Here is a 27028-nt window from a genome sequence, read left to right on the forward strand (position 1 = left end):
GGGCGCGGCCCCGGCGGGGAGGAAGGCGGAGGGGCGCGGTCCCGGCGGGGAGGCGGGAGGAGAGGCGCGACCCCGGCGGGGAGGTGGGCGGGGCCTCGACGGGGCGCTCGCCATCTTGGAGACGGGCTGGGGAAGGGCAAGCCAGGAGGCGGCGCGAGCTGAGCCGGGCCTAGCGGGCTGAGGGCGGCGCGGGGCCGGCTGTCGGTCCCCTCGTGCTGGCCGGGCGGGGACACTGGCCCTCGTTAGCTCACTTGCGGAGCCCTGCACAGGGCCGGGAAGTCAGCGCCTGGCGGCCGCGGGTGGTGGGTGAAGCGGCATTTTGCATCTGCCCCTCCACCTCGTTTTTCTGTGTGTGCGCACGCGCCCGTTCGGGTGTGTGCTTGGCGCTTGGTCTGTATTTGTGGGGTTTGGGTGTGTGTGTGTGTGTGTGTGTGTGTGTGTGTGTGTGGATTGTGTCGGGGTGTGCATTGGTGCGTGTACGCCGCACGGGGACGCGGGGGGGCACTCCGGGGCTTTGAACTCAGCACGGCTGAGCTCTAGAGGCTTACCCTGAGCCACCCCTCCACTTCTATTCCTTCCTTCTCTTCCTCCTTTTTTTCCTCGTTCCTTCGTTCGTTTTTGCATCTTAGTTGCTTTCAGCCCAAGAAAATCCCAATACTAAAGTGGTTGATTTGAGGGACAATATTCAGTGTACTTCAATATAAAAGAGGTAGATAGGATATATATATATATATATATATATATATATATATATATATACCTATATATATATATACACATGTATATTTGCCAGTTAAAGTAGCCCATCAAGTGCCGCATGGTGGGATACACCTGGAAGCACCGGTCGGAGGAGGCCAGCCAGGCTAATTATTCCCGGCCAATATGGTGAGACTGTCTCAAAAAATAACCCCCCCCCCCACCAATCCACAAAGACAGCTGTCCTCTCGTTGCTTTCATGAAGCGACCCCGCAATCGAAGACGTCCAAGGTCAGTTGTGCTCGGATGCGGAGCCGATCCGGAGCAGAATGCAGGATCGAACCTCTCTCCCTCCCGGTTTCGGGCCCCACCTTCGCTCCACGGTTTCAAGCCGCACCTGCGCAGCCGCTGAGGGCGTCACGTGCTAGGCTTCGAGGCGAAGCCAGTGCCGCCATCTTGGTTTCTGGCAGCCCCAGCTACAGGCTACTTCGGTAGTATTTCCGAACTGGAGCTGCCTTGCCTTCCGGTCCCCATGCGCAAATGCGGAAGTGCGCTGGCCAGAGGTGACTGGTTTCCGGCCCGTGGTGCAGCACCGGCTTCCCGGAGACGTGTAACGGACGAGGGGCCGCGGCCATGGCCGAGAGGAAGAGTAACGGCGGCGGCGCCTCCGCCTCCTCGGCGGGCACTAACTTACTCTTCTCCTCCTCGGCCACGGAGTTCAGTTTCCACGTGCCCTTCATCCCCGTCACGCAGGCGGCGGCCGCCTCGGCCTCCCTGCTCCTGCCCGGAGGTAGTGAGGGGAAGGCGGTCTGGGGGCGGCGTGGGGGCGCGCCGGGCCGCGGGTCGGGGCCGGCGGTGGTGTGGGGGGGCCGGGGTCTGAGATCTCGGAGGCGGGGCCGGTGATGGAGCTTGTGCTCCGCGTGGGGACCCCTCCACGCCCCCCTACCGTTCCAAGTTTTCCCGAGTGCTCGCGCACGGGCCCTGGGACCCTGCCGGGTGCGGACCGGAAGTGTGCGGGCCAGGCAGCATCGCCCTGGAACGCGAGCCAGGCCATCTCCTGGGAGGCGGCAGCAGGCCTCTTCCAGGATGGACAGCGTCCCGCTTTTTCGGACACCGCAGACTAACTCCTGGAAGAATGTGGGTGTGAGAGGTTGCGGAGTGTCGGTACAGAACGCAGCCCTCATTTTCCAAGACGTCCACAAAGCGTTTTGTTCTCTCCGGCCGCACTCCTGTGCGCCCCGCCAGGTGTTCGCATTGTCCAGGGCCCTTGCTGTGTGATGCTGGGGCGGCACAACGCAGACCCTAGTATCGTGGGAGCCCAGAACCCTGCTGCATGACCTCAGGCATGTTACAGTCCGCGTTTGTGCTGCAGTTTCCATGAGTGTTCAGATTCATAGGGTTGTTGTGAGAAGTGAGTTGATGTTGGTAAAACACCAAGTATGTAATGCTTGGCAGGTAGTGTTAGGTAAATGTTTGTCAATGGAGCATGTCCCTACTTGGGCCCTTCTATTTCCCGGATCGTGTCCAGTGTTTAGCACCTATGTCCTTATTACATGCTGAGGTTTCCTCCCCTTCCCCTCAGTGAATGATTTGTTTCTGCTTGTAAGACCAAGGAAAGTTTCCTGGAGAAGTGGAGAAAGACATGCAGGAAGCAGCTTTATGGAGAACTGTCCTTTGCTTGTATTTCTTGATGCTTGTTACTATCTACCTGACATGTACCCATGCTTGTTTATCCTATCCACCCCTCCAGAATGTAAGCTCTGTATGCAAGCAAGGTGTATGTCCTGTGCCTGGAAAAGCCATATTGGGTAGATATTTGCTAAATGAGTGGGAGGCAAGGCATCGGATTTCACGTGTGTCACTTAGGCTGTGATTGGAATGTTAGGTGGTGTTGTCTTTGGTGAAGAATTGGTATGGCTGGCAGAAGTGCTGTGAGAGGGCTGAGGAGTAGATCAGGATTTGCTGAAGGGTTTTAGGTCATCTGCCTCAAAAGTATTGTTTGGCTCATGTTCATCTCCTCACTATATTGTATTTGGCCAGTGTGTATAAAAACTAGACATTTTCAATTTTTGAGCACACCTGTTTTAACCACACTTAGGTTTTCTTTCTCTCCTCTCTCCCTCCCCCTCCCTCCCTGTCTCTGTCTCTGTCTCCATCTCTCTCTCTCTTTTTGTTGGTTTTGAGGTGTGAACAGAGGGCTTGGGTGCTGTCTCTGAGCTCTTTTGCTCAAGGCTAGTACTCTACCACTTTGAGCTACAGTTCCACTTCCAGTTTTTTGGTGGTTAACTGGAGATAAGAGTCCCACAGACTTTCCTGCTGGCTTTGAACCACACTCCTCAGATCTCAGTCTGCTGAGTAGCTAGGATTATAGGACTGAGCCACTGGTGTCCAGCTTACTCCTGTCTTTAAACTCTTGTTTCTTGGTGGCTTTGAGTTCAGCCCATAGTACACAGCTCATTCAGCTTGATTACTTGGCTGTGTGTACCCCTTGAGCTGTACCTCCAAGCCCAGCTTTTCACTGGTTAATTGGAGATAGAATCTTGAGGACTTTTCTGCCCCACCCTTCCAAAGTGTGGTCATCTAGATCTTAGCCTTCTATTAGATAGGATTTACAGGCATGAGCCACTGGTACCTGGCCAGAACTTACATATTTTTGTAGGACCATTAACCATTTTTAGGACTTTATGTACAAATATTTTTCCCCTCTAAAAAAGGGTTTCAAAGTTAGAGACCCCTTTAGATCATATCCAGAGAAGAAACTATCCCTGGGGGCAAAAGAGATAACTAGGAAGCAATTTCATAGATTGAACAGACAGGAACTGAGGATCTGCTGTTTGTCAGACCCTGTTCCAGGTGTCAGGGAATCACAGATAGCAGACAGTTCTGTCTGTAATGGCTGCACAGTATGTATATCTACACAGATACTCCCCTGGTAAGCATGTATGATGCATTTCAGAATAGCCAGAAAGAAGGATGGATAGGCTGCTGCAAATGCTGTGGGTCTCAACTGATGGAATAGGCAAGATATGCCCCTTAGGCCATAGCTCCTCATAGGACATGGTATCTGAGTTGAGCCTAAAGAATACATAGAAATGAAGGAGTATGGAGGTGTGAGGAAACCTGAAGAAGATCTGGCAGAATATTGATGGGTGACATGGAACAGGGTGGACCTCTCCTTCTGTCCTTTCTTCTGTCCTTCCCAGTGCCCTCTGTCTTCTTCAAATGGGTCACTGACTAGAGTATTGCAGGGGTGTGGCTCTAGGAGGTCATGACTTCATATACTAGGGAGTTAATAGTTCCTCTTGTGGGGGAGCCTTTGAATGATTTGCAACAGGACAGTGAAATTAGAGTTGTATTTCAGAAAGGCTAGTGCTGTCTGAGATTGTATTGGAAGAAAGCTGCTATAGCAAGAGGGGTTGGTCCAGGGTCATTGTACTTCAGTCAGGAGTGAATGGTACTGTAGCCCAATTGGGCCACATTGATATGAAGGGCTCTGAAGAGAAAGCTGTCTGTTAGCACAGAGGTCCATTCTTTTTCAGTGTTAGCTCAAGACTGGGCTCTGAACCTGGCATGTAGTGGGTACTATTTAAGTATTTCCTGGATGGCTGAATGAAAGGTCTGAGAGAGAGGAAGTGGTTGAGAGCCTTGAAGATTCTTGTTGTAATGTAGGTGGACGCTGGTGACCTGTTGGGATAGTGAGATCTGGTAAAAGGATACATGGTGGTAAAAGTCATCCATCCACTTAAGGCTTACTAAGTTTGAAGTATATGTGAATCTGCTAGGAATGTTGGGGAAGTAGTTGGAATACATGAGGGCAGTGTGAGTTTGAAACAGTTGTGTTGCAGGTATATTAGTTCCCTCAGAAAGTGCCTCTGAAGTGAGTCTAGCAGGTTTGTTTGTTTTTTTAGAATTGTTTTTTTTTGTGTGTGTGTGAAAATACCATACAAAGGGGTTACAATTACATGAGCAAGGTAATGAGCACATTGCTTATCAAGCATTGTTGCCTCCTCCTTTGTTTCCCTTCTAGCAGGGTTTTGAGGTCATTATTTCATGTATACTTGATGCTAATGAGAAGTCTATTTCTTGGACTGAGTAGATCTCAACGAATCTTAACTGGTGAAGGATACCAACAGATTTTCCCAGTGCTTTTCCTTGTTGGAAAATGAACTGAGTAATATAGAGGAGTGCAAGTGAAGTTCACAGGACTACAGAGAAGAATGGGAACTGGAAATCCACAAGACTAGTGGAGTGGCTCAAGTGGTAGAGAGCCTGCTGGGCAAGCATGAGGCCCTGAGTTCAAATCCCAGTATCACATATGCACAAAAGGAAATATATCTGAAAAGTAGAAAAAGGCTAGCAGACACAGGGCCTTGTGTTTTTTGTTTTTTGTGTTTTTTGCTGGTTGTGGAGCCTGAACTTTGGGTCTGGGCGCTGTCCCTCAGCTCTTCAGCTCAATGCTAGCGCCTACCACTTGAGCCACAGCACCACTTCCGGCTTTTTCTGCTTATATGGTGCTGAGGAATCGAACCCAGGGCCTCATGCATGCAAGGCAAGTACTGTATCACTGAGCTACCTTCCCAGCTTCAGGGCCTTGTATTTGAAAGTGATATTTTTAGTTTTAAAAGTCTCAAAGCCAGTTACCAGTGGCTTATGCCTGTTATTCTAGCTATTCAGAAAACTGAGATCTAAGGATCATGGTTCAATTGAAGCCAGCTCTGGAAAGTCTGTGACTCTTATCTCCAATTAACCACCAGAAAACTGGAAGTGGTGCTATGATTTAAAATAGAAGAGTGCTGTCCTTGAATAAAAAGGGCTCAGGGACAGCATCAGGTTCTGACTTTAGCCCCATGACTGAAAAAAAAAAAAAGAAACAAACAAATTTGAGGGTTTTTTGTTTGATTTTTTTTTGTTGTTGTTCATTGTCTTTTTCCTTCTTTTTCTTTTCTTTCTTTCTTTTTTCTCTTGAGAATAGCCCAGGCTGGTCTCAAACTTGTCAGCTTAAATTTTCTGCCTCCTTCATTCTCCCAAATAACTGGGACTACAGACCCATCTTTTGAATAGTGTGATGTTGAATAATCCCAAAGGATAACCCGAATGCTGTAATCCCGGTTATGGCATTGAATTGTGTCTCTTGGACTCATGGCCAAATGGCGAGTATTTTGTTAAGTTGGTGTATGTGAAATAAAGTGGGACAGATTAGAAGCTCAAGGGAGAAGCTGTCTGAGCCCAGTGGCCATTTTCAGCAGAGGTCAAGGAGTAACCCAGGGCTTTGGCAGGCTCTTAAGGACAGAGGCCCTGGCGTTTCTAGGAATGGGTCCTCTAGACTGATGGACTCCATGCCCTAGCAGTAGATAAAGAGGGATTGAGGCAGGAGTAGGGAAGATTAGCAGAAAGCTGCAAGCTAAGGGCTCATAAAAATGTTCTAGAGTGGACTTTTGAGGTCATAGAGAAGGAAAATAAAGAGAAAGTATGTTGATAGTACCCACAGTGAAGATCAAAAGGAAGCGAGAACATCCCATACTTAGAGAAGTGACTTTTCTGGTTATTTGGTGTTCTATAAAAACTTAATTATCTGGTTGGGACACTGCGTGATTTAGGGTGACAGATAATTGATGCCCTACTTTGCCTTGGGAATACAAGTACCATGTGTTCACTTCTTCTATCCTTGTTTATAAGGAAGAGCCTGACACCCCTTCTTGTCAACAGAGCTAATGTTTATAGTTTCTCCTCATGGCTGAGAGATAAAATTATATGATAAAATTATTTGGGTAATAAGACTTTTTATTTACTTGAAAAGTATGGAGGGGTATGTACCCCATGTGTTAACAATGATTGTCTCTGGAAGGCAGGTTTGTAAATTAGGGTTTTTTTTTTTTCCTCTGCTTTTGATTTTTTCTGATTTATATTTTCATTTCAAAGAAAAAAGTGGTTGGGTTTTTTTGTTTGTTTTTTGATTTTTGGGTTTTTTTTTTTTTGGTGCTGGTCCTGGGGCTTTAAGTCAGAGCCTGGGAGCTATCCCTGAGCTTTTTGGCTCAAGATTAGCTAGCACTCTACCACTTGAGCCAAAGCTCTACTTCCTGCTTTTTGGTGGTTAATTGGAGATAAGAGTCTCATGGACTTTTCTGCCTGGCTGGCTTTAACAGTGATCCTCAGGTCTCAGCCTCCTGAGTAGTTAGGATTACAGGTGTGAGCCACTGATACCTGGCTTAAAGACAAATGTTTTAGAAGAAGAAAGGACTTTGATTTTTTTTCCCCTCTGTAGTACAGAAATAGACATTAGAATAAGAAGAGCTCTGGTTGTTGGCTTTTATAGAAGAAGAGTATAAGGACTGCTGACCCTTTAAGCCATGGCTCTCCTGTTTTGTTTCAGAGGATGCCACAGATGTTGGTGAGGAGGACAGCTTCCTTGGTCAGACGTCGATGCACACGTCCACCCCACAGACATTTAGTTACTTCCCTCAGGTATCAAGCAGCAGTGATCCTTTTGGGAACATTGGACAGTCACCCTTAACAATGACAGCAACATCACTTGGACAGTCCACATTCTCTAGGCCCCCGCCTGCTCTGCCTTTTACAACAGGGTCCCAAGACGGGGTGAATGCGTTTCCACCATCTGTTTCAAAGGCTCCATATGGTGCTCCACCTTCCTCGCAGATGGAAACCAATACTTACTTGCCTTCTCAGCCCAGCAGTCTCCCTCCTTCAAGTTTTGGGATCCCGCCTCAAGGAAAACCCCAACACGGATACAACCCCTATCGCCATACCCCTGTTAGCAGCAGGGCGAATCCCTATATCACGCCCCCACAGCTGCAGCAGAGCCAAACGCCAGGCCATCCCTTCCATCCTCCACCCTCCGGACCTCCTGTGCAGACCTACCAGGTGCCGCCAGGGCCTTTGCCACCGGTATGTGGACAGGCTTTATGTTCTACAAAGACACTCTAATTTTTCCTTTCTCATTTAGCTGATGTTATAGAAAGCTATGTATTTTATAATATATACAAGGACAAATATTTTTCTAACTTCTTTAATTATTTAGGGATTTTTTTTTGTGGTACTAAACGTGGAACCCATGCCCTAAGGCATGCTAGGCAAGAACTCTACTACTGAGTTACCTCCCCTCCCCTTTAATTAGTTTTAGAAGTTATAGTTGGAATTTTACTTAATTTCTAATATTTTTGTTTTGTTTTTGGGTCCGGTTGTGGGGCCTGAACTCTGGGGCATGGGCACTGTCCCTCAGCTCTTCAGCTCAAGGCTAGCGCTCTACCACTTGAGCCACAACGACCCTTCCGGCTTTTTTCTTTTTGTTTTTGTGGTGCTGAGGAATCAAACCTAGGGCCTCAGGCATGCAAGGCAAGCACTCTACCACTGAGCCACCTTCCCTAACTTTCTAAATTTTTACATGGTCTGAGGGTCCTGCGTACTAGGTATATATATTCTGCCACCCAGTTATAGCCTTAACCCTCCTTTCAGTGTTTTAAATTTTGAGACAGGGACTTATAAAATTGTCAGCCCAGACATAAAAGTACAAGAATCTTATTTCCATTTAACCAACAAATAGCCATAAGTGTAGCTATGGCTGAAGTGATAGAACACAAGCTTTGAGACAGCACCCAGGTCCTGAGTTCAAGCCCCAGGACCAGAAGAAAGGAAGGAAGGAAGAGAAGGAGGGAGGAAAGGAGACAGGAGGAAGAACTGAATTAAAGAATATATGTATTGCAAATATAAAATACATTTAGAAGGGCTATTCATATCTGTAACATTGTCCATTTACTTTGCCACCTGTGTGGAAAAGTCTAGTTCATTTTACCTGCTATAGGGTACTAAATTTTATTTAGTTACTTGCTTTGCTTTGGGGTCTAGTTATTATTACTAAATAGTTGTCTAGAAATAGATGTAGGATTATTACTAATTACAGTTTGAGTCTAAGGCACATACCGAACTGTACCTTTTGGACGTGTTATGACATGTTGTTGTCCCCTCAGGTTCCTCCTTCAGTACAGTCACCAGCACAGCAGCAGGTGCTTGCTAGACCTGCAGGCCCCTCTATGCAGGGACCACCTCCTTTTGTACTTCAGAACCAGTATGAACCAGTTCAGCCCCACTGGTTTTACTGTAAGGAAGTAGAATACAAACAACTATGGATGCCTTTCAGTGTGTTTGACTCTTTGAATCTTGAAGAAATCTACAATTCAGGTAAGTACCTCTTGATATTTGGTTTTTGGAAGAGACGGAGTGAAGAACATTTATCCTTGGCCTGCTTTTGTGACTACCAGATTCCTTCATCTGTAGACCCTCCAGACTCAGTCCTTTAAAATGATGATACTAATATACATCCTGAATTATCTGAACAAAGTATTGGAAGAAATGGCTTATTAATGTTCTTTGTTTAAAAGGAGCTTTAACTCAGAGTAGTCATTTATATGATCAGAGTTCATTTTTCTTAGTTCTTTTACTCATTTGTAATTCAGTCTTAGTAAACATTTTCTGTGAGATTCCAGTTTGTATAGATGCTGAAATGTGTTCTGTATCAGATAACAGTTTGGAGATGTCACTCATTATGTATTTCTTGATACAGATCCTACACAGGAGTACACTTGGGCTCTAGGAAGTCTTGTAGTGTACAATGTGACCTTTTGTTTATTTGTCCTCATATTATTTGGTCACAGGTCTTAAAAACTACCCAGTATTCTCTAGCAACATGCTTCATGAAGTATTACTGCTTTGAAAAATTGCAAATGTTAGTTATTTCAATTTTTTTTTTTATTGTCAGTTGTGAGGCTTGAAGTTGGGGCCTGCACACTGTCTCTGAGCTCTTTTGTTCAAGGCTAGTGCCCTACCACTTTGAGTCATAGCACCACTTCTAGTTTTCTGGTGGTTTATTGGAGATAAGAGTCTCATAGACTTTCCTGCCCAGGCTTCTTTGAACCAGGATCCTTAGATCTCAGCCTCCTGAGTAGCTAGGATTACAGGCATGAGCCACCCGTGTCTGGCCATTTTAGTTATTTTCTAATCACCTTTTTACCAATTGAGAAGAGTCGTAATTTTGAGCAACATAATCACTGCTTAGTTAATAGTCTTTAAATGTTGAATGATAGTCACATTCTTCTTTACCATTTTCAAATATTCACTATAATGTTTGGGGGAACTGTGCCTTTTGTTTTTCAGTCCAGCCAGACCCAGAGAGTGTGGTTCTAGGCACAGATGGAGGGCGCTATGACGTTTACCTCTATGACCGGGTGAGGAAAGCCGTGTATTGGGATGAGGAACCAACCGAAGTGAGGCGCTGTACTTGGTTTTACAAGGGGGACACCGACAGCAGATTTATTCCCTACACAGAGGAGTTCAGTGAAAAACTAGAGGTGTGTGTACCTTACTCCCTTTGCGTTTCTTTACCGGACATGCAGTGGAGCCTTAGGTGACACTGCCATCGTCACTGACTTGATTTATAAGACAACTTTTCTTGATGCTCTTCACAAAAATAAAAAAAAGAACAAATAAGGAAAAATTTGACTGCAATCTTACTGCCTTTTCCAAATCTACCTTTTAAAAAATAGTATCTTTTTTGTAAGTCATGGTGCTTGAACTCAGGGCCTGGGCATTGTCTCTGAGCTCTTTTTGCTCAAGGCTAGCACTCTCCTTTGAGCCACAGTGCCACTTCCATGTTTGAGTAGTTAATTGGAGATAAGATTCTCACAAGGCCTTTTTCTGCTTGGGTTGGCTTCGAACCTCATTCCTCACATCTTAGCCTCCTGAGTAGCTAGGATTACAGGTGTGAGCCACTGGCATCTGGCTACAAAATATTTCCTAATGTTCAGCATCCCTGACTATAAGGGAAATGCAAATCAAAACAACTCAGATTCCATCTCACCCCAGTTTGATTGGCCAATATTGCAAAATCAGACAACAAATGCTGGTGGGGACGTGGAACCCTATCGTACTGCAGAGTACAACCACTCTAAATGGAGGTGTGGAGACTCCTGAAAAAACTAAACATAGATCTTCCCTACAACCCAACCATACCATTCGGGCATCTACCCAGAATATTGCAAGTCAGGATACATAAAGATACTTTCATATCCATGTTCATTGCTACATAATAGCCAAATTATGGAAACAGACCAGATGCCCTACAGTAGATGAGTGGATCAAAAAAAAATGTGGTACTTATACACAACGGAGTTTTATTCATCCATTAGAAAGAATAAGACTGTCATTTGCAGGGAAATGATGGACCTAGAACAAATCTTGTTAAGTTAGGTAAGCCAAGCTCAGAGAGATAAATGGCATGTGTTTTCTTTCATATGCAGAAGCAAGATCTAAAATACACCAAGACATCATAAATTATACAGGACTGTAGGCATTCATACAGAGTAAGAAAGGAGGACACTCTTTTTTTTGGGGGGGGCAGTCCTGGGGCTTGAACTCAGGATTGGGCACTGTCCCTGAGCTGCTTTTGCTCAAGGCTAGCACTCTACCACTTGAGCCACAGTGCCACTTCTGGCTTTTTCTGTTTATGTGGTACTGAGAAATGGAACCCAGGGCTTCATGCATGCTAGGCAATCACTCTACCACTAAACCACATTCCCAGCTGAAGGAGGATACTCTTAGGAGAGGAACCCAGAGGTGTAATGCCTCTGAATAGTATGGAAACAAGTTCCAGGAAGTTGAAACACAGGTTTTTCTTTTTGTTGTTGTTGGTGCTGTGTTTTTGTTTTGTTTGTCCTTTTTTTCTGTCTTTTGAGTGTGTGTGTGTGTGTGTGTGTGTGTGTGTGTGTGTTTTGGGGGGTGGGGGGCGGGGCGCCATAGAAAGGGAGGGAGGAGCCACCCGTGCTCACACCTGTAATCCTAGCTACTCTAGAGGCTGAGAGCTGAGGCTCACAGTTCAAAGCCAGCCGGGGCAGGAAAGTCAATGAGACTCTTATCTCTAATACCACTAGAAAACCAGAAGTGGCACTGTGGCTCAAGCAGTAGAGCACTTGTCTTTAGCTGAATAGCGTAGGGACAGCGCCCAAGCCCAGAGTTCAAGCCCCACAACCGACCAAAAAAAAAAAAAAAAGGAAAAAGAAAGGGAGGGAGGAAGAATGAACAAATGCAGTCGTGGTACTTAGTAAGCATTATGTGGGAAATGAACTGTGCGATTTGTGGACCTGGATAGGAGGAGTGAACAGAGATAGCAGAGGGAGGGTGACATTGTCCAAAAAGAGTTGTACTCATCACCTGACTTACGAAATGGTAACCCTTCTATACAACACCTTAATAATAACAATGAAATTATATTAAAAAACATTTTCTAGGCTGCTTTTCATCTGTATACAATTTTTTTTAGTAGTTAGATTTTTTGGGTCCGGTCATGGGGCCTGAACTCTGGGCCTGGGCGCTGTCCCTCAGCTCTTCAGCTCAAGGCTAGCGCTCTACCACTTGAGCCACAGCGCCACTTCCGGCTTTTTTCTTTTTGTTTATGTGGTGCTGAGGAATCGAACCCAGGGCCTCAAGCATGCAAGGCAAGCGCTCTACCACTGAGCTACCCTCCCACCCCCGTTGTTACAGATTTTTTTCCCATACACATTCACATACTTTTGTGTGTGTATCTGTTATCTTGCTTTCTTTCTTTTCTTGTTTAATTTTATAATTGCAGTTTTTAGGCATTATCAGTTATGCCTGCTCTAGGGACATTGGACTCTAGTAGGATATTAGTGACTTGAAGTGCTATTTTATAACCAAATTCTTGAGCAAAAGTAAGTAAATCAGAGCTGCTATTACTATGATTCTTATTAGCATCATAGCTTTTGTTTTTCTTCCACACTTTATCCTGATGTGATACAGATTTCTTATACTGGATTATGTTTCTCTTATTGTAGGCTGAGTACAAAAAAGCTGTTACCACAAATCAGTGGCACCGAAGATTAGAGTTTCCAGGCGGAGAGACCATCGTTATGCACAATCCGAAGGTAATGGTGCTTTTTATTTTCAGTCTTGGGGCTTGCTGGGCACTGTCTCTGAGCTTTTTCGCTGGAGTCTAGAACTCTACCACTTTACGCCACAGTGCCGCTTCTAGTTTTCTGGTAGTTAATTGGAGATAAAACTCTCATGGACTTTCCTACCCAAGCTGGCTTGAACTGCCATCTTCAGATGTCAGCCTCCTGAGTAGCAATGTGGTGCTTTTTTGAAAATACTAAAATGTTAGGATCATTTGAATAAATACTGTGCTGTATGTGGATGGTAATGCTCATTTTTAGTAACTTCTGTGTTGAGAGTATGTAATAAGGGCACTAAGAAATAATAATTTACAGCATTTTATTGATTATGGAAGCAAAAATACAATTAAAATTTTTCACATATTTCGGTTTTGGCAACATATTAACAGAAGCTTAGTATGCACCATAGGAGTAGCTTAATAATTTTTTTCACTTGATTAGAGATGTGCCAACTTTTTCTATAAAGGTCCAGAGAATAAGACTTTGTAAGCCATCTGGTCTTTGCCCTTACCAACTGTGGCATTGTTTTGGAAGCAGCCAGAAGAAGCAATCATTAAGTGAACCTTTGGTGTGGAGTTTTAAATAAAACTTTATTTAGAATAACAGATGGTAGGGCACATTTTTCCTGTAGGCTATAATTTCTTACCTGTCTTTGATGATAGTTTGTTTTAACCTTTCAATAAAAATGTATTTTTTCTCTTTCCTTCTATATTGTCTCCACAAACTTTTTTTTTGGTTGTTGTTGTTGGTTGTGGGGTTTGAATTCTGGGCCTAGGTAATGTCCCTAAGCTCTTTAGCTCAAGGCTAGCATTCTACCACTTGAACCACAGCGCCATTTCCAGTTTTGGTCATTAATTGGAGTAAGAGTTTCATGGACTTTCCTGCCTGGGCTGGCTTTGAACCTTGATCCTCAGATCTCAACCCTCTTAAGTAGCTAGGGTTACAGGTGTGAGCCACCAATGCTTGGCTTTAAAACATTTTTTAAGTAAGCTCATTCTTTAGCTGATCCTAGTGGTTCATGCCTGTAACCCTACCTACTCGGGAGGCTGAAGTCTGAAGATTGTTGTTTGAAGTCAGCCCGGGCAGGAAAGTCCAGGAAACCTTTGGTTGTTGGTCATAGGACTTGAACTCAAGGCCTGGGTGCTGTCCCTGAGCTTTTTTGCTCAATGCTAGTACTCTACCATTTTGAGCCACAAAGCCACTTCCATCCAGGAAACTCTTATCTTCAGTTAACCAGCAAAAAGTTGGAAATAAATCTGTGGCTCAAGTGGTAAAACACTAGCCTTGAGTAAAAATGCCCAATACACTGCCCAGGCCCTGAGACACAGACACACAGACACACAGACACACACACACAGACACACAGACACACACACACACACACACACACACACACACACACACACACACTTCATTCTTTGATTTGCTATACTTAATTTCTCTTGGGTTTAGGTCCTGCCCGTGTGTGTGTGTGTGTGTGTGTGTGTGTGTGTGTGTGTGTGTGTGTGTGTGTGGTAGGGGTTGGGGGGGGAAGAAAGAGAGAGAAAGAGAGAGAACTTGGACTTGAATTCAGGACCTGGGAGCTGAGGGAGGGGGAGAAAGAGAACTGAGACTTGAATTCAGGACCTAGGAGCTGTCCTTTAGCTTTTTCACTCAAAGCTGGTGCACTTGTACTTGCTAGGCAAGTTCTTGTACTTGCTAGGCAAGTACAACTTCATCTTTACTCCAGTCCTTTTACTCTTAGGGTGTTTTTCAGACAAGATCTTATGCTAAGGTTACCTGGGCTGGCCTCAGGAATATGATCAACCTCCTCAGTAGCTGGGATCACCGGCATGTACCACCATGCCCTACCACATTGGTTTGTTTTGTTTTTAGAGAAAAAAAAAATCTCTGTATGGCACAGAGCTGAATTTAATTAAGTTGATTTAATGAATAGATTTCTTCTTGGAGCTTTTTTTTTTTTTTGTCATTCAGTTTTTGTCACTGCAGTTAAATTTGTCAGTTACTTGGGAGCTTTGCCGGTTAAAGAATTTTGCCTAATGTGTTTTTATAAGATAGATTTCTTAACTACAGATAAGTTGGCCATTAGAATTAAAACATCTTCAAGGTAAATTGGGCACCAGTAGCTCCTGTCTTTAATCCTATCTATTCAGGAGGCTGAGATATGAGGATCAAGGTTCAAAACCACCAGAAAACTGGAAGTGGTGCTGTGGCTCCAGTGGTAGAGCGCTCGACTTAGAAGAGCTGAGGGACAGTGCCCAAGCCCAGAGTTCAAGTCCCACGACCCACAAAAAAAAAAAAAAGAAAGAAAATGAGGAGTGGGGCTGTGGCACAAAGTGATAGAGCACTAGCTTTGAGTAAAATGCTCAGTGACAGTGCCTAGGCCCTGAGTTCAAGCCCCACAACTGACAAAAAAATCTTCAAGGTGTACTTTTATTATTTTATATATGTGTAGTGCTGAGAACGGAAGCCAGGGTTTTTTATTTAGTTGTATGATTTTCTGTCATGAGCATTGGATTTATTTGATTTTGGTGGTTAACATTAGCAGGAGTCTTAACAAAATTTGTTTGGGAGCATAGTACTGCTACTTGATTTATCAGCTTTTCATACTTAATCATAGTTTACTCTGTTAAAAATACCTTACTTACCTATCATGGGAAAGAGTTTGGAAATGAGCTTTGTAATAATTCTTTTATGTCCCAAAGGTTATTGTGCAGTTCCAGCCTTCCTCAGTGCCTGATGAGTGGGGAACTACCCAGGATGGACAGACCAGGCCCAGGGTTGTAAAGCGAGGGATTGATGACAGTCTGGATGAGATTCCTGATGGTATGCATAGTTTGTTTAGGTGTCAAGTCTTTTTCAAAGTCTTCTTTATTTTAGCATTATTCTTTAGAATGATGAAAAAAGAAACATTTTTTGGACATCCTACTATAACACTTGGAAGTCAGCCATTTTGGCACAGCTGTATCTTATTTTCCTTCAGTGTTTGGGCATGTTTGTTCTTTTGATTTTTATTACTTTCTTCTCAATAATATGTATATGTGTATGTATAACTTCGTGTGTGCATGTGTCTGTGTCTGTGTATCTGTGTGTGTGTTGGTACTGGGGCTTGAATTCAAGATCTCGTGCTCTTACTTGTCTTTTTTGCTTAGCACTTCACCACAGAAGCTTTACCCTTCTGGCATTTTGCTGGTAATAGGAGATAATAGTCTCATGGATTTTTTTCTGCCCAGGCTGGCTTTGAACCATGATCCACAGATCTCAGCCTCCTGAGTAGTTAGGATTATAGGCGTGAGCTACTGGTGCCCAGCATCCTGTTACTGTTGTCGTTTATTATTGTTATAAAGGTGATATACAGGGGATTATACTAAGTAAGTCAGGTAATGAGTACATTTCCTTTTAGCCAGTGTCACCCCTTCCCTTGTTCTCTCTGTCTTTTCTTTCTGTCTCTACCCACAAGTTATATAGTTCCTTTAGTTCCTTTTCAACTTAGTGTCTAGTGAGTACCACTGCTGCGTCTGTTCACTTTTTGTCCTTCAGTTTCTTTGCCCCCTCCTTATGTTCTTCTATTTTTTTATTTGGAATTCTGATTAAGGTACGCAAACCACATAATGTAGATAGCCAACTATGTATTATTATGATGAAGTACATCATGGGGTGGTACTAAGCTTTTGGGGTTGTGTTTTTGTGCTTTACTTGTTGAGTGGGGTGGCAAACTTAATATAAAATAGCCAGACAGTGAGTGTTTAAGGCTTTGTAGGCCACGCGGACTCTGCTGATACTACTAGTTTTGCTACTGTAGTGTGAAAGTAGTTATAGACTATATGGAGACAAATGTGCATAGCCATCTTCTAGGGAAACTTTCATTTCTAAAAACAGGCAGCAGGCAGGATATAACCAAACTGTGCTCTAGTGCATGTGCTTTGTTTTTCCTTATTATACCATATGAGGATGGGCTCTATTTTGCCGTTTATAGGTACATGTTTGTTTCATTATCTGCTAAAAATGATGAAGTAAGGGGTAGGTAGGAAAGGGATGAGTGAGAGCGTTAAAAGGGGTGATATTGATCAAGATGCATTATATTCATAAACTACTTTGTTAAATATCAATTCTTTTGTATAGCTAAAGATAATTTAAGAATGAAAAACCTTACAAAGTAAGTAGATATTATGAAACCTTAGAAATAATAGATTTAACTTGGAGATGTTCTTAATATTTGTGAATCAAGAGGAAGGGTTTTGGGAAAATATTTGTAAAGTTTTATGTTGAAAGATTGCTTTTTCCATGTGGAGCTTAGGATTTGTTTTCTCCTCTTTAAAATTTAATTTTTTTTATTATAAAGGTGATGTTCAAAGGGATTACAATTACATAAGACAGATGAAGAGTACATTCCTTTTTGGACGGTGTCACCCCTTTTCTACTCTTGGGTGTTTGGTGTTGAGTATTGAACCCAACGCCCTTGTCCATGCTTAGCCCCCAATCACTGTGCTAAGGAGTTCTGAAAAGATCTCAAGGGGATAGAGATCTGTAGGCACAGAAGTACAAACCACGTGCTAATAGGTTTTGTGTGCAGAGAGCTTGTTTCTCCACTCATCTCATCTTCCTGTCATGTGCCAAGGTGGACGAAATAATTTGGCAGAAGATAAAGAGGCTTACTTGCTTGGAAGGGTCATCCATTTCTTTAGTCAGTTTGTAATAATAAAGGGATATTTGATAGATTTTGCTATTTAATTAAACAAATTCTCAGTTTTTCAAATTTTTCAAATAGGGGAAATGCCTCAGGTTGACCATTTGGTGTTTATGGTGCATGGCATTGGACCTGTGTGTGATTTGCGCTTTAGAAGCATTATTGAGTGTGGTAAGTATTTTGTCATGTTTTTACTCCTAGAATGATTTAAGAACTAATAGAAGAACTTTTTTTCTTTTCTTCTTCTTTTTTTAAGGTAGTGAGGTTGAACTCAGGGCCTAGGTGCTGTTCCTGAGCTTTTTTGCTCAAGGCTAGCCACAGCTCCACTTCTGGTTTTCTGGCGGTTAATTGGAGATAAGAGTCTCTAGATTTTGCTGCCTGGGCTGGCTTTGAACCAAACCTTCAGATCTCATTCTCCTGAATAGCTAGGATTACAGGTGTCAGCTCCCAGCTCCCAGCTCTAGAAGAACTTTTAAGTATTCAGTTTTAGGATAGTTCCCAGTTCTATATTATTTCTTCTGATCAGTGGGAAATATTAATTTGTATTTGATTTGCTCTTACACTGTTATATCTAAAGAATTAGAAGGAGGTTTGGAAAAAAAGTTGGCCTTGCTGATAGCCTCTGCCTGACACTTCCAGCAATGTGGAAAGAACTATCGATGAATACATTTATAGGGGGACCCATAAAAGATGCCTAGTTGATTTAAATCTTTGCAGTTTTATTTTATGCCTCTGTAATTATAGTTCATATTTATTGAATACATGGTACTTGCTAAGTACTTTGTGATTATATCATTTACCCTCACAAACACACCTTTGGGGAACAGGTATTATCACTGTTAGGAGATGATCTGAGGCTGGTATCATAGTCAGTACTGGCACTGGAATCCTCCAGTAGGAAGCTTGATTGTTGTCTTATAGTTCTCTGTCACGATGCCTTCCAGTAATGGTAAACATTTTTTTTTTTTTTTGTATATGTGTGCCAGTGCTGGGGCTTGAAACTCAGGGCCTCGGTGCTATCTCTAAGCTTTTTTGCTCAAGGCTGGTACTCCGCCATTTGAGCCATAGCTCTGCTTCTGACTTTTTGGTAGTTAGCTGGAGATGAGTCTCACAGACTTTAGGGCACATGGCTGACTTTGAACTGCAATCCTCAGATCTTCTGAGTAGTTAGGGTTATAGGTAGGAGCTATTGGTGACTGGCAAAACTAATTTTTTTCCCTAGGCATTTATTCTTCTACAATGATGAAAAGTTAAAAAGAGTTTTCTAAAAGTCATAATTTATGTTTTTACAAAGTCTGTCATTTAAAAACGTATCTTTATTTTATAACAAAAATGCTGGCATATTTGAGATTATCTCCAATTGGTTCTCAAGCTAGGACACTTTAATAATTTATCTTCCTTGATATTTTTTTTTAAGTGGATGATTTTAGGGTAGTTTCTCTGAAATTGCTGCAGACACATTTCAAGAGATCTTTAGATGATGGGAAGATCAGCAGAGTGGAGTTCCTTCCAGTTCCCTGGCACGGCGCCTTGGGTGGGGATGCCACAGGCGTTGACAGGTTTGTAGACTTTCACAATTTGTTTTTCAGTTAGAGGCAAAATTCAAACCATAATATGAAGTAAGTTTATTAGGATTTTGAGAAATATTTGTTTTAATTATATACTGGCTCTGATATATGATTAAATAGTAGCTGTATGATTTATGTGCTACTTTTCTCTTACATTGTGTATCCGTTTTTCTCTTATTTGAAATGTTTAAACCAGGCTTAGTGGCTCAAGTCATTAGCATAGCTTTTTGGGAGGCGGAGATAAGGAGATCATAGTTCAAGGTCAGCCTGGGTATGAAAGCTCACCAGACCCTATCTCAGTCAATGGCCAGATATGATGGCATGTGCCTGTCTTCCCAAGCTACAAGGAAGCCCAGTGGCTGGGTGCTGTGGCACATGCCTTTCATCCAGTCCAGCCAAGGCATAAATCAAGAGAGGCTGCCAGAGAGCTCACTTGTAGAGCTCCTTTTAGCTAGTAAACATGAGGTCCTGGGTTCAAAATTCCAATACTGTAAAATAAAAAATAAAAAATTTTAACTGGTGTGCTTTACTTTCTTGTGTGTGCTAGGAATTAACCCCAGGTCTTCACATGTGCATATACTATCACTGAACTAAACTTTTAACCTGGTTCTAAAATATTATTCTGATCTCTTGTGATTAAGACATTTAGGTTGCTTAGTAGCATTCCTGCCTGAGTAGCAGTAGCATGCTCCTCCTTCACCATGTGACAACTGAAAATGTCTCAGAAATTGCCAGATGTCCTCTGGGAGTTAGCACCACTCCTAGTTGAGATCTGCTGATTTAGATTTATTGTTTTGACTAGAGAATGCTCTTTGAAGTACAATTCTTTGTTACATGAAACTCAGTGGCATTGCAGGCCATTTAAAACTTTTTCTCAGTGCTTTCAGTGCTCATCAGGAACTGTGATCAATAATACCCCACTCAATTTTGAATAATCACATTTCAGATCCAAAAATATAGAAAATATTTATGCTGCACACAAGACTAGTATTTATGTCAATTTTAGTAGCATCATACTGTCTTAGGCTTAATATAACTAATCCTACAAACAGCATTCTCTCCAAAATATATCCCTCTTTTAAAAGCGTTTCCTTTTTCAATGAGTGTTTACAAACTGCACTCAGGTCATTCTCAAATCAGCAAAGGATTTCAATCCATTAAATTGTTTCTTATTCCATGTGACCATCTCTTTTGTTCCTTTTGACCATAATTTTTGTCAGGTATTTAGATTTCCAATTGGAAGAAAAATGGAAGTATAGTTTTTCTTCTTTAAAAATGAAATATAAAGCTGGGTGTTAGTAGCTTACAACTGTAATCTTAACTACTAAATAGGGTGAGACCTGGAGGATCATAGTTGAAAGCCAGCTTGGATAGAAAAGTTTTCAGAATTGATTAATTTAGAGTGCTTAATCTTGGGCTGAAGGCTGTATCTCAGTAGTAGAGACTTGCCTAGCAAGCAGGGGGCTCTGAGTTCAAACCCTAAAACTGTTTTATAAAAATGAAAAAGAAAAAAGAAAAAAAAAAAGAAAAAAAAGAAAAGAAAATAAAAAAAAATGAAAAAGATCTAGACTGATTATCCTATACATTTTACTGTTTTCAGAAACAAAAATTTAAACTTTAAATAGCCATAGGTTAAAGGTAGATACTAATAACATTTTTTTTCTTTTTAAACAGGAATATTAAGAAAATTACTTTGCCAAGTATTGGCCGGTTTCGTCACTTTACCAATGAAACCTTGCTAGATATTTTATTTTATAACAGCCCCACCTACTGCCAGACAATTGTGGAAAAAGTGGGAATGGAGATAAATCGTCTCCATGCCCTCTTCATGAGTCGGAACCCAGACTTCAAAGGAAAGGTCTCTGTTGCAGGTCACAGTTTAGGTAAAACTTACTTCTGTGCATTGTCAACCTGTGAAATTATCACTGTTTTTAGTGTGCCTGGCATTGTTAGTATGAAACTTAGAATTATACATCTGAAGTTTTTATAGAGGGTAGAAATGAATGCTTTGAGTTTAGATTCTGCCTTCATACCTACAATTGCATGGGTTCTGTTCTATTGGATATTTTAATTTCTTGTTTGATAAAATAGTATTGAGCATCAGTCCTTAATTTTTTTATGGTTTCTGCCTAGGGACTTTGAAAAAATAGTAGGAAAACTTATTAGTATTATAAAAACACCTATTACTTACATTATAAAACAAAATACTTCTTTTTCTTAGGTTCTTTAATATTGTTTGATATCCTATCTAATCAAAAAGATTTGAATATCTCAAAATCTCCGGGGCCTGCAGCTATTGCTAATGGAGTTGTGAAGCAGCTGAATTTTCAAGAAAAGCAGGTGTGTCTGCACATGACCCTGTCAGTGTTAGAGATAGAGCCAAACCATTTTCCAAAATCTGTCTTAGTTTCTGAATTCTGTTTTTATATATCATTATATGTGGAGACTAGTACATTGAAAAGATGGGTTTGGTGGTACACATCTGTAATCCCTGCTATTTGGAAGACTAAAGTGGGAGAATTGCAAGTTCAAGGATCAGCCTGGGCAGCATAAGGAGATACCATCTCCAAGAGAAAGCAAAACAAAAAAGAAGTTTAATGGAAATATATATATATATATATATATGTATTTAATTATATATATTCTTCTTCTCCTTTATACATGTAAATGTGAAAGTTATGATTCTTAAAATGTAAGTTATTGTTGGAAATTGGAGCATGTGACTTACTAGATTTATATCTTTCAAAATATTCACATGTTGGATGTCAATTATGATTTGTCTTCAGGACAAATTATTTAAGTTTTTTCTGTAGATCAGAGAAACTTTGTGGATTTTTTTTCTTAGCTTTGTAATGATCTTTCTCCCTTATCTTTTTGTTTTGTTAAGATGCCTGAAGAGTCAAAGCTGCCTTTGGATGAATCGTGTGACCTTGATGTTGAAAATGAAAAAGTTCTAACTTTGCAAGAAACTCTAGAAGCACTTAGCCTCTTTGAATATGTTAGCACTTTTGAAAAAGAAAAGATTGATATGGAATCTCTGGTACTGATGATAACTTGATTTCATTTTTGTTTAAAATTATCCTGTGTATAAGATTAAAAAAAATTCGAGTAATTTAAAAGCTGGCATGATTGGCTCATACCTGTAATTCTAGCAACTCAGGAAGCTAAGATCTGAGGATTGTGGTTCAAAGCTAGCCTAGGCAGAAAAGTTTGCAAAGCTTATCTCCAGTTAACCACTAAAGAGGCTCATGTGATAGAATACTAACCTTGAGCAAAAAAGCTCAGGGACAGTGCCCCGTCTCTTAAATTCAAGTCCCAGAATTGGTATAGCCCCTTACCCACCTACCCTCCCCTCCAAAAAAAAAAAAGACTTAAACATTCTTAATGGCAAAATTTATTCCCTATAAAAAGCAAACACTTAAATGCTTAAAAAAACAAGCAAATAGAATTAAAGAAAAAAAAACAAACCCAGGGTTGTTCACAGTTTATCTTGTCTGAAATCCCATCTGCTTGGAAGGTAGAGATAAGGGAATGATGGTGTGATGCTAAATCTGGCTAAAGATTTAGTGTAACCCTCATCTCAACAAACTGAATGTGGTGGTTCACACCTGTAACATCAGCTACTTGAGACAGGTAGAAGGACTGAGGTCTGAAACTGGTCATGGACAAAACTGGAGGACCCTGTCTGAAAAATAACTAAAGTGTAAAGCACTGGGGTCATGACTTAATGGCAGAATAATGCCCAGAAGCTTAAAGCCCTCAGTTCAAAACAATGTGTAAAGGCTTTTTGAAGTATGATACAAACCCAGAAGCCATGAAAGAAATAGAATTGCTTATCAGTAAACGTTATAAGCAACATCTACAGACCATTGATAGATTTGGAAGACGTGTATACCACAAGGAGGGCTGATTTCCTTAATACTCAGTGTCTAGGAAGCTGGTGGAAAAGCACTAGGCAAACAGGCAAATAACATATAAAGATTATTTATAGAGAGGAAGGTTAAGTGGCATTTACCATACATAAAGTCATAAGAGAAATGCAAATTGAAAGTACAGTGAGGTTTTTGTTTTTGACCTATCTTTGACCTGTCTTTACTGAGTAGGTCAAAATAGGTGCTAGCACATGTAATGTAAATTGGTACCATTTCTATGGAATTTTGTGATACCTTTGTATCTGTGCGCGTGCATGCGTGTGTTTTTGTGTGTGTGTGTGTCCTAAGGTTTGAACTCAGGGCCTGGGTGCTGCCCCTGAGCTTTTTTCCTTAAGGCTAGTACTTGAGCTACATTTCCACTTCCATCTCTTGGATGTTTAATTGGAGATGATTCCCATGTCACTTTCCTGCTCAGGCTGGCTTTGAACTGCAGTCCTTAGTCTCAGCCTCTTGAGTAGCTAGGATTATAGGCCTGAGCCACCAGCACTGGGCTGTTGATATCTTTTAACATGTAAAAGTTACATCTTCTTTCAGCAATTTTACTTCTAGAAATACTTTGTATAGAGAAGGAGTCCCAAGAATATGTACAGTACACTTGCTGAGCACTTTCATAATACATGAATACATTAGAAACCCCATCAAGCATTCATTGGTGGGCCTGGTTAAATCACTTCTGTGTAGTTACATAGCAGAGGACCTGTGCCTGTGAACAGATGAGGCAACAATGGAGATTCTGGTGAAAGAGAGGAGTTGAGTTCTGTGTGTACAGAGGAGATAAAACACACATACCTATACACATGTGTATGAGATACCTCTGGCAGAGAGTACAAATGGCCAACAGTTGTTTCACAGAATTGGGTGATTGGGTGATTCTATTATTTTTTAATTAAAAAAATAATAGAATGTTTAGGTTGGAGAGGCCTTGTATTTTAAGGTTTAAATTTATTGTTAAAAACAAACCTCAAACCTAACTTTAAAGAAGTGACTGATTCTTATTGCTATTATTTTTTTCAGTTCAACATGTCATTTTATGCATATACGATGTATCTTGATCAGTCTCTCCCCTACTGAGCTGTTTTTTAAAAAATAATTTTGTATTGTATTGCAATTTTATTGATTTCCAGATTGATTCATGGGTGTGTTTCTTTTTAAAGCTCATGTGTACAGTTGATGACCTGAAGGAAATGGGGATACCTCTTGGACCCAGGAAGAAGATAGCTAACTTTGTAAAACGTAAAGCAGCCAAACTGGTAAAGTCTATCTTTCTGCCCTCAAGATAATACTCATCTTTTGACCTGTTGGTTTTTATTTTAGAAATTTATAGTTTCCTATGGTTGGATAAGCTAGTACACAGTAACAGAGCTAATAGAGTTCACAGAACTGGGTTTAAATCCATGTCAAGCTAAATAACTCCCAAAATAGAGGGAGTTTCCAGAACAAAGGACTTTCAACTTTTTTTTTTTTATTTAATTTTTTATTTTTTGTTGGTTGTGGGGCTTGAACTCTGGGCCTGGGTGCTGTCTCTCAGCTCTTCAGCTCAAGGCAAGTACTCTACCACTTCAGTCACAGTGCCACTTACGTTTTTTGAGTGGTTTATTGGAGATAAGAGTCTCATGGCCTTTCCTGCCCAGACTGGCTCAGATCTCAACCTCCGGAGTGGCTAGGATTACAGGCATGAGCCACCATGCCCAGCTTAGGGTTTTCAACTTTTTTAAATGGTTGTTTGTGGTTATAGGCAGATAGATGAGTCCAGTGTCCTCACTCTTGGCACAAGTACACATTCATGCATAATTGGCTTAATTTCTGTGATGCTTGGTTTCCTTCATTTCTAAAATGTGAACGATAGTTTCTTCCTCATACATAGGTGGCATGAGCAGGAGATAGCTGGTGAAACCTCGTACGCAGCACTCCTCGCCATATAGAGATAAGGAATTGTGCCCTGCACGCTTCTTAAATGATAGCCAACTAGCAGAACAAAGCAGTAGTGACAAGCTACAAAAATAATCTGGGAAAAACTTACTTTATTTAATTTGAACTTAATACCAGATTCTGTAGAGATTTTCTGATTAATTAGAAAAGTTAAATAGCAAAGATGTCTTATTTTTTGATACTGAGGGCATCTTATTTTTACTGTTATCAACTTCTTTAAATTTTTATGTATTTGTTTTTTTGTGGTACTATGTTTGAACTCAGGATCTGGTACTGTAGGCATGAAATTTGCCACTGAAGACTATGTCCCCAGCCCTTTTTGCTTTAGAGTATTTTTCAGATAGGACCTTGGCTAAGACCATCCTCTTATGTATGTCTTTTGAATAACTGAGATTACAGGAGCATACTACCAAAGTCCAGTGTATTTGTTTTAAATTTTTATTGTGAAAATACTGTACAGAGGAGTTACATTTACATGAGCAAGGTACTGAGTGCATTTCTTATCCAGCATTGTTGCCTCCTCCTTTGTTTTTCCCCCACCATCCCTTCCCTCCCACCTTTAACTCAGTCTTGTGCATACTGGGCAAATGCTTCCCCACTAGGCTATGTATCCAATTCTGATCTTTTTGTCTTTTGAACTTCTTTGGTTCTCTTATTTGTTCTATGTTTTTTTGGACATTAACATGCCACTTTTTATATGGATGCGACTGTCACCTGATTTTTCATGATTGGCCTAAGGAATTGAGTCAGTCAGCATTTAATGGAACATCTCTTTCTAGGTCAGGTCTTAGGCTTAGTTCTTGGGATTTAGAGAAGGACCGTGAGTATGCAGCCCAGTTCAGGAGAGTGTGTTGATCCCACATGACAGGCACGAGACCTACAACAGGAGGCATTTAGTGCTATCAGAGCCAGATGAGGGAGTGGGGTGTTCTGGCTTGTTGATAGGGGACTGAGGTTGGTGAGAGAACACTTCCCAAAGTGTTACACTTGAGCTTGTAGCTTTATCAAGGGCAGTGGCTGGCTAGGAGCAGGCATGTGTTTCCTGTACTTGGAGCATCAGGTGCACTGGTAATGGGGAAGGGATGAGGATTGTGAAGGCAGGTTGGATTGCCCCTTTTACAGGAATAGTTTTCAGGTGTATTCTTATAGCTGTGAAAGTTGTGCTTTTTAGCAAATATCATAAAATGCTAATCTGCTTATTCTGTCAACATGGTTGTGTGGCAGGAAATTTTCTATTTAGTCTAAATTTTAGTTCTAATTTGTTTAGAAATCTAAAATTTAAAATATATGTCAAATCACATTCTGAAATTTCACCCATATGCATGCCATGTACGTGTGCACACACACACATCCATAATGCATGAACTTTTGAATATATTAATTCTTTTCTACTTTTAAAAATTATTTGCTGTCTTATTCTGTTGGCTAGAACCTCCTAGCTGATACAGAGTACATTGGCCAAAACAAAAAAAAATGGCTTTGTAGATTTAAAAATTGAGACAAAACACATTTAATCAGCTGGGCCTTTTTTCTGTGACTTGAGGCATATTTTCACTTAAGCAGTCGTGAGGCCCCTGTCCCTCTCTCTCATCAGTGTCTGTCAGGAGCTGCTGGAAAGCCTGTGTTCACACAGAGTTCACACAGTGGCAGTGTGTGGTGGAGCTGGAAGAGGACGGAGCTGGCAGCTCATGCCAGCCCTGTGGTATTATACCAAGACAGAGCGAGATGACAGGTTGTACACTCAAAGATGGAAAGGAAAAGAACAAGTACAAGACATTGTAGAGCCAACTATATTTGATAAATGTAGAGAAAGGTTATTAGCATTGCAGGTTACAGGTGTTTTTCATGTAATTTTTCCTGTTTAAAATTGAATCATTGTTCATTGGCAATTCACAAACAATTCTTCATCACACTCAAGTTCTCCAGCCCTCTGATGAGCATGGTGATAACTGGGTTATGAGTACTGGTGGTGTTCCCGTAGGCAGGCGTGGTGTTCCACACACACACTAGGAAGGTACAGGCTTGTAAAGCAAGACAGAAATAAGGAGCAAGCAGCTGTGTCTTTAGGCCCTGAATCATGTGCCAATCCTGGGGCTTGAATTCAGGGCCTGGGCACTGTCCCTGAGCTATTTTTGCTCAAAGCTAGTAGTTTACTACTTGAGCCACAGCTTCACTTTTAACTTCTTGGTAGTTACTTAGAGATAAGAGTCTCAAGGACTTTACTGTTCAGTCTAGCTTTGA

General features: G+C 41.6%; 1 protein-coding gene across 4 annotated transcripts in view; it reads left to right on the forward strand.

Annotated features, from left to right (window-relative positions):
• Positions 1–1171: 1171 nt before the first annotated feature.
• LOC122126817 (SEC23 interacting protein) overlaps positions 1172–27028 on the forward strand; it is a 44139-nt gene continuing 18282 nt past the window's right edge. Inside the window, exons 1-12 of one of the 4 annotated variants that reach the window (XM_042701346.1) lie at positions 1172–1486; positions 7067–7599; positions 8679–8889; positions 9862–10055; positions 12555–12644; positions 15377–15497; positions 17440–17529; positions 18776–18917; positions 20601–20809; positions 21148–21266; positions 21814–21966; positions 24013–24108. In XM_042701346.1, the coding sequence (XP_042557280.1) occupies positions 1330–1486; positions 7067–7599; positions 8679–8889; positions 9862–10055; positions 12555–12644; positions 15377–15497; positions 17440–17529; positions 18776–18917; positions 20601–20809; positions 21148–21266; positions 21814–21966; positions 24013–24108 (2115 nt within the window). In that variant the 5' untranslated portion in view covers positions 1172–1329. Of the gene's footprint in view, positions 1487–7066; positions 7600–8678; positions 8890–9861; positions 10056–12554; positions 12645–15369; positions 15498–17439; positions 17530–18775; positions 18918–20600; positions 20810–21147; positions 21267–21813; positions 21967–24012; positions 24109–27028 lie in introns of all 4 variants that reach the window. The other 3 variants (XR_006151017.1, XM_042701345.1, XM_042701344.1) reach the window with 3 other exon arrangements.

This window comes from Dipodomys spectabilis, unplaced genomic scaffold (assembly GCF_019054845.1).
Source record: "Dipodomys spectabilis isolate Male_0828 unplaced genomic scaffold, ASM1905484v1 ptg000289l, whole genome shotgun sequence".
In the NCBI taxonomy this organism is placed as follows: domain Eukaryota; kingdom Metazoa; phylum Chordata; class Mammalia; order Rodentia; family Heteromyidae; genus Dipodomys; species Dipodomys spectabilis.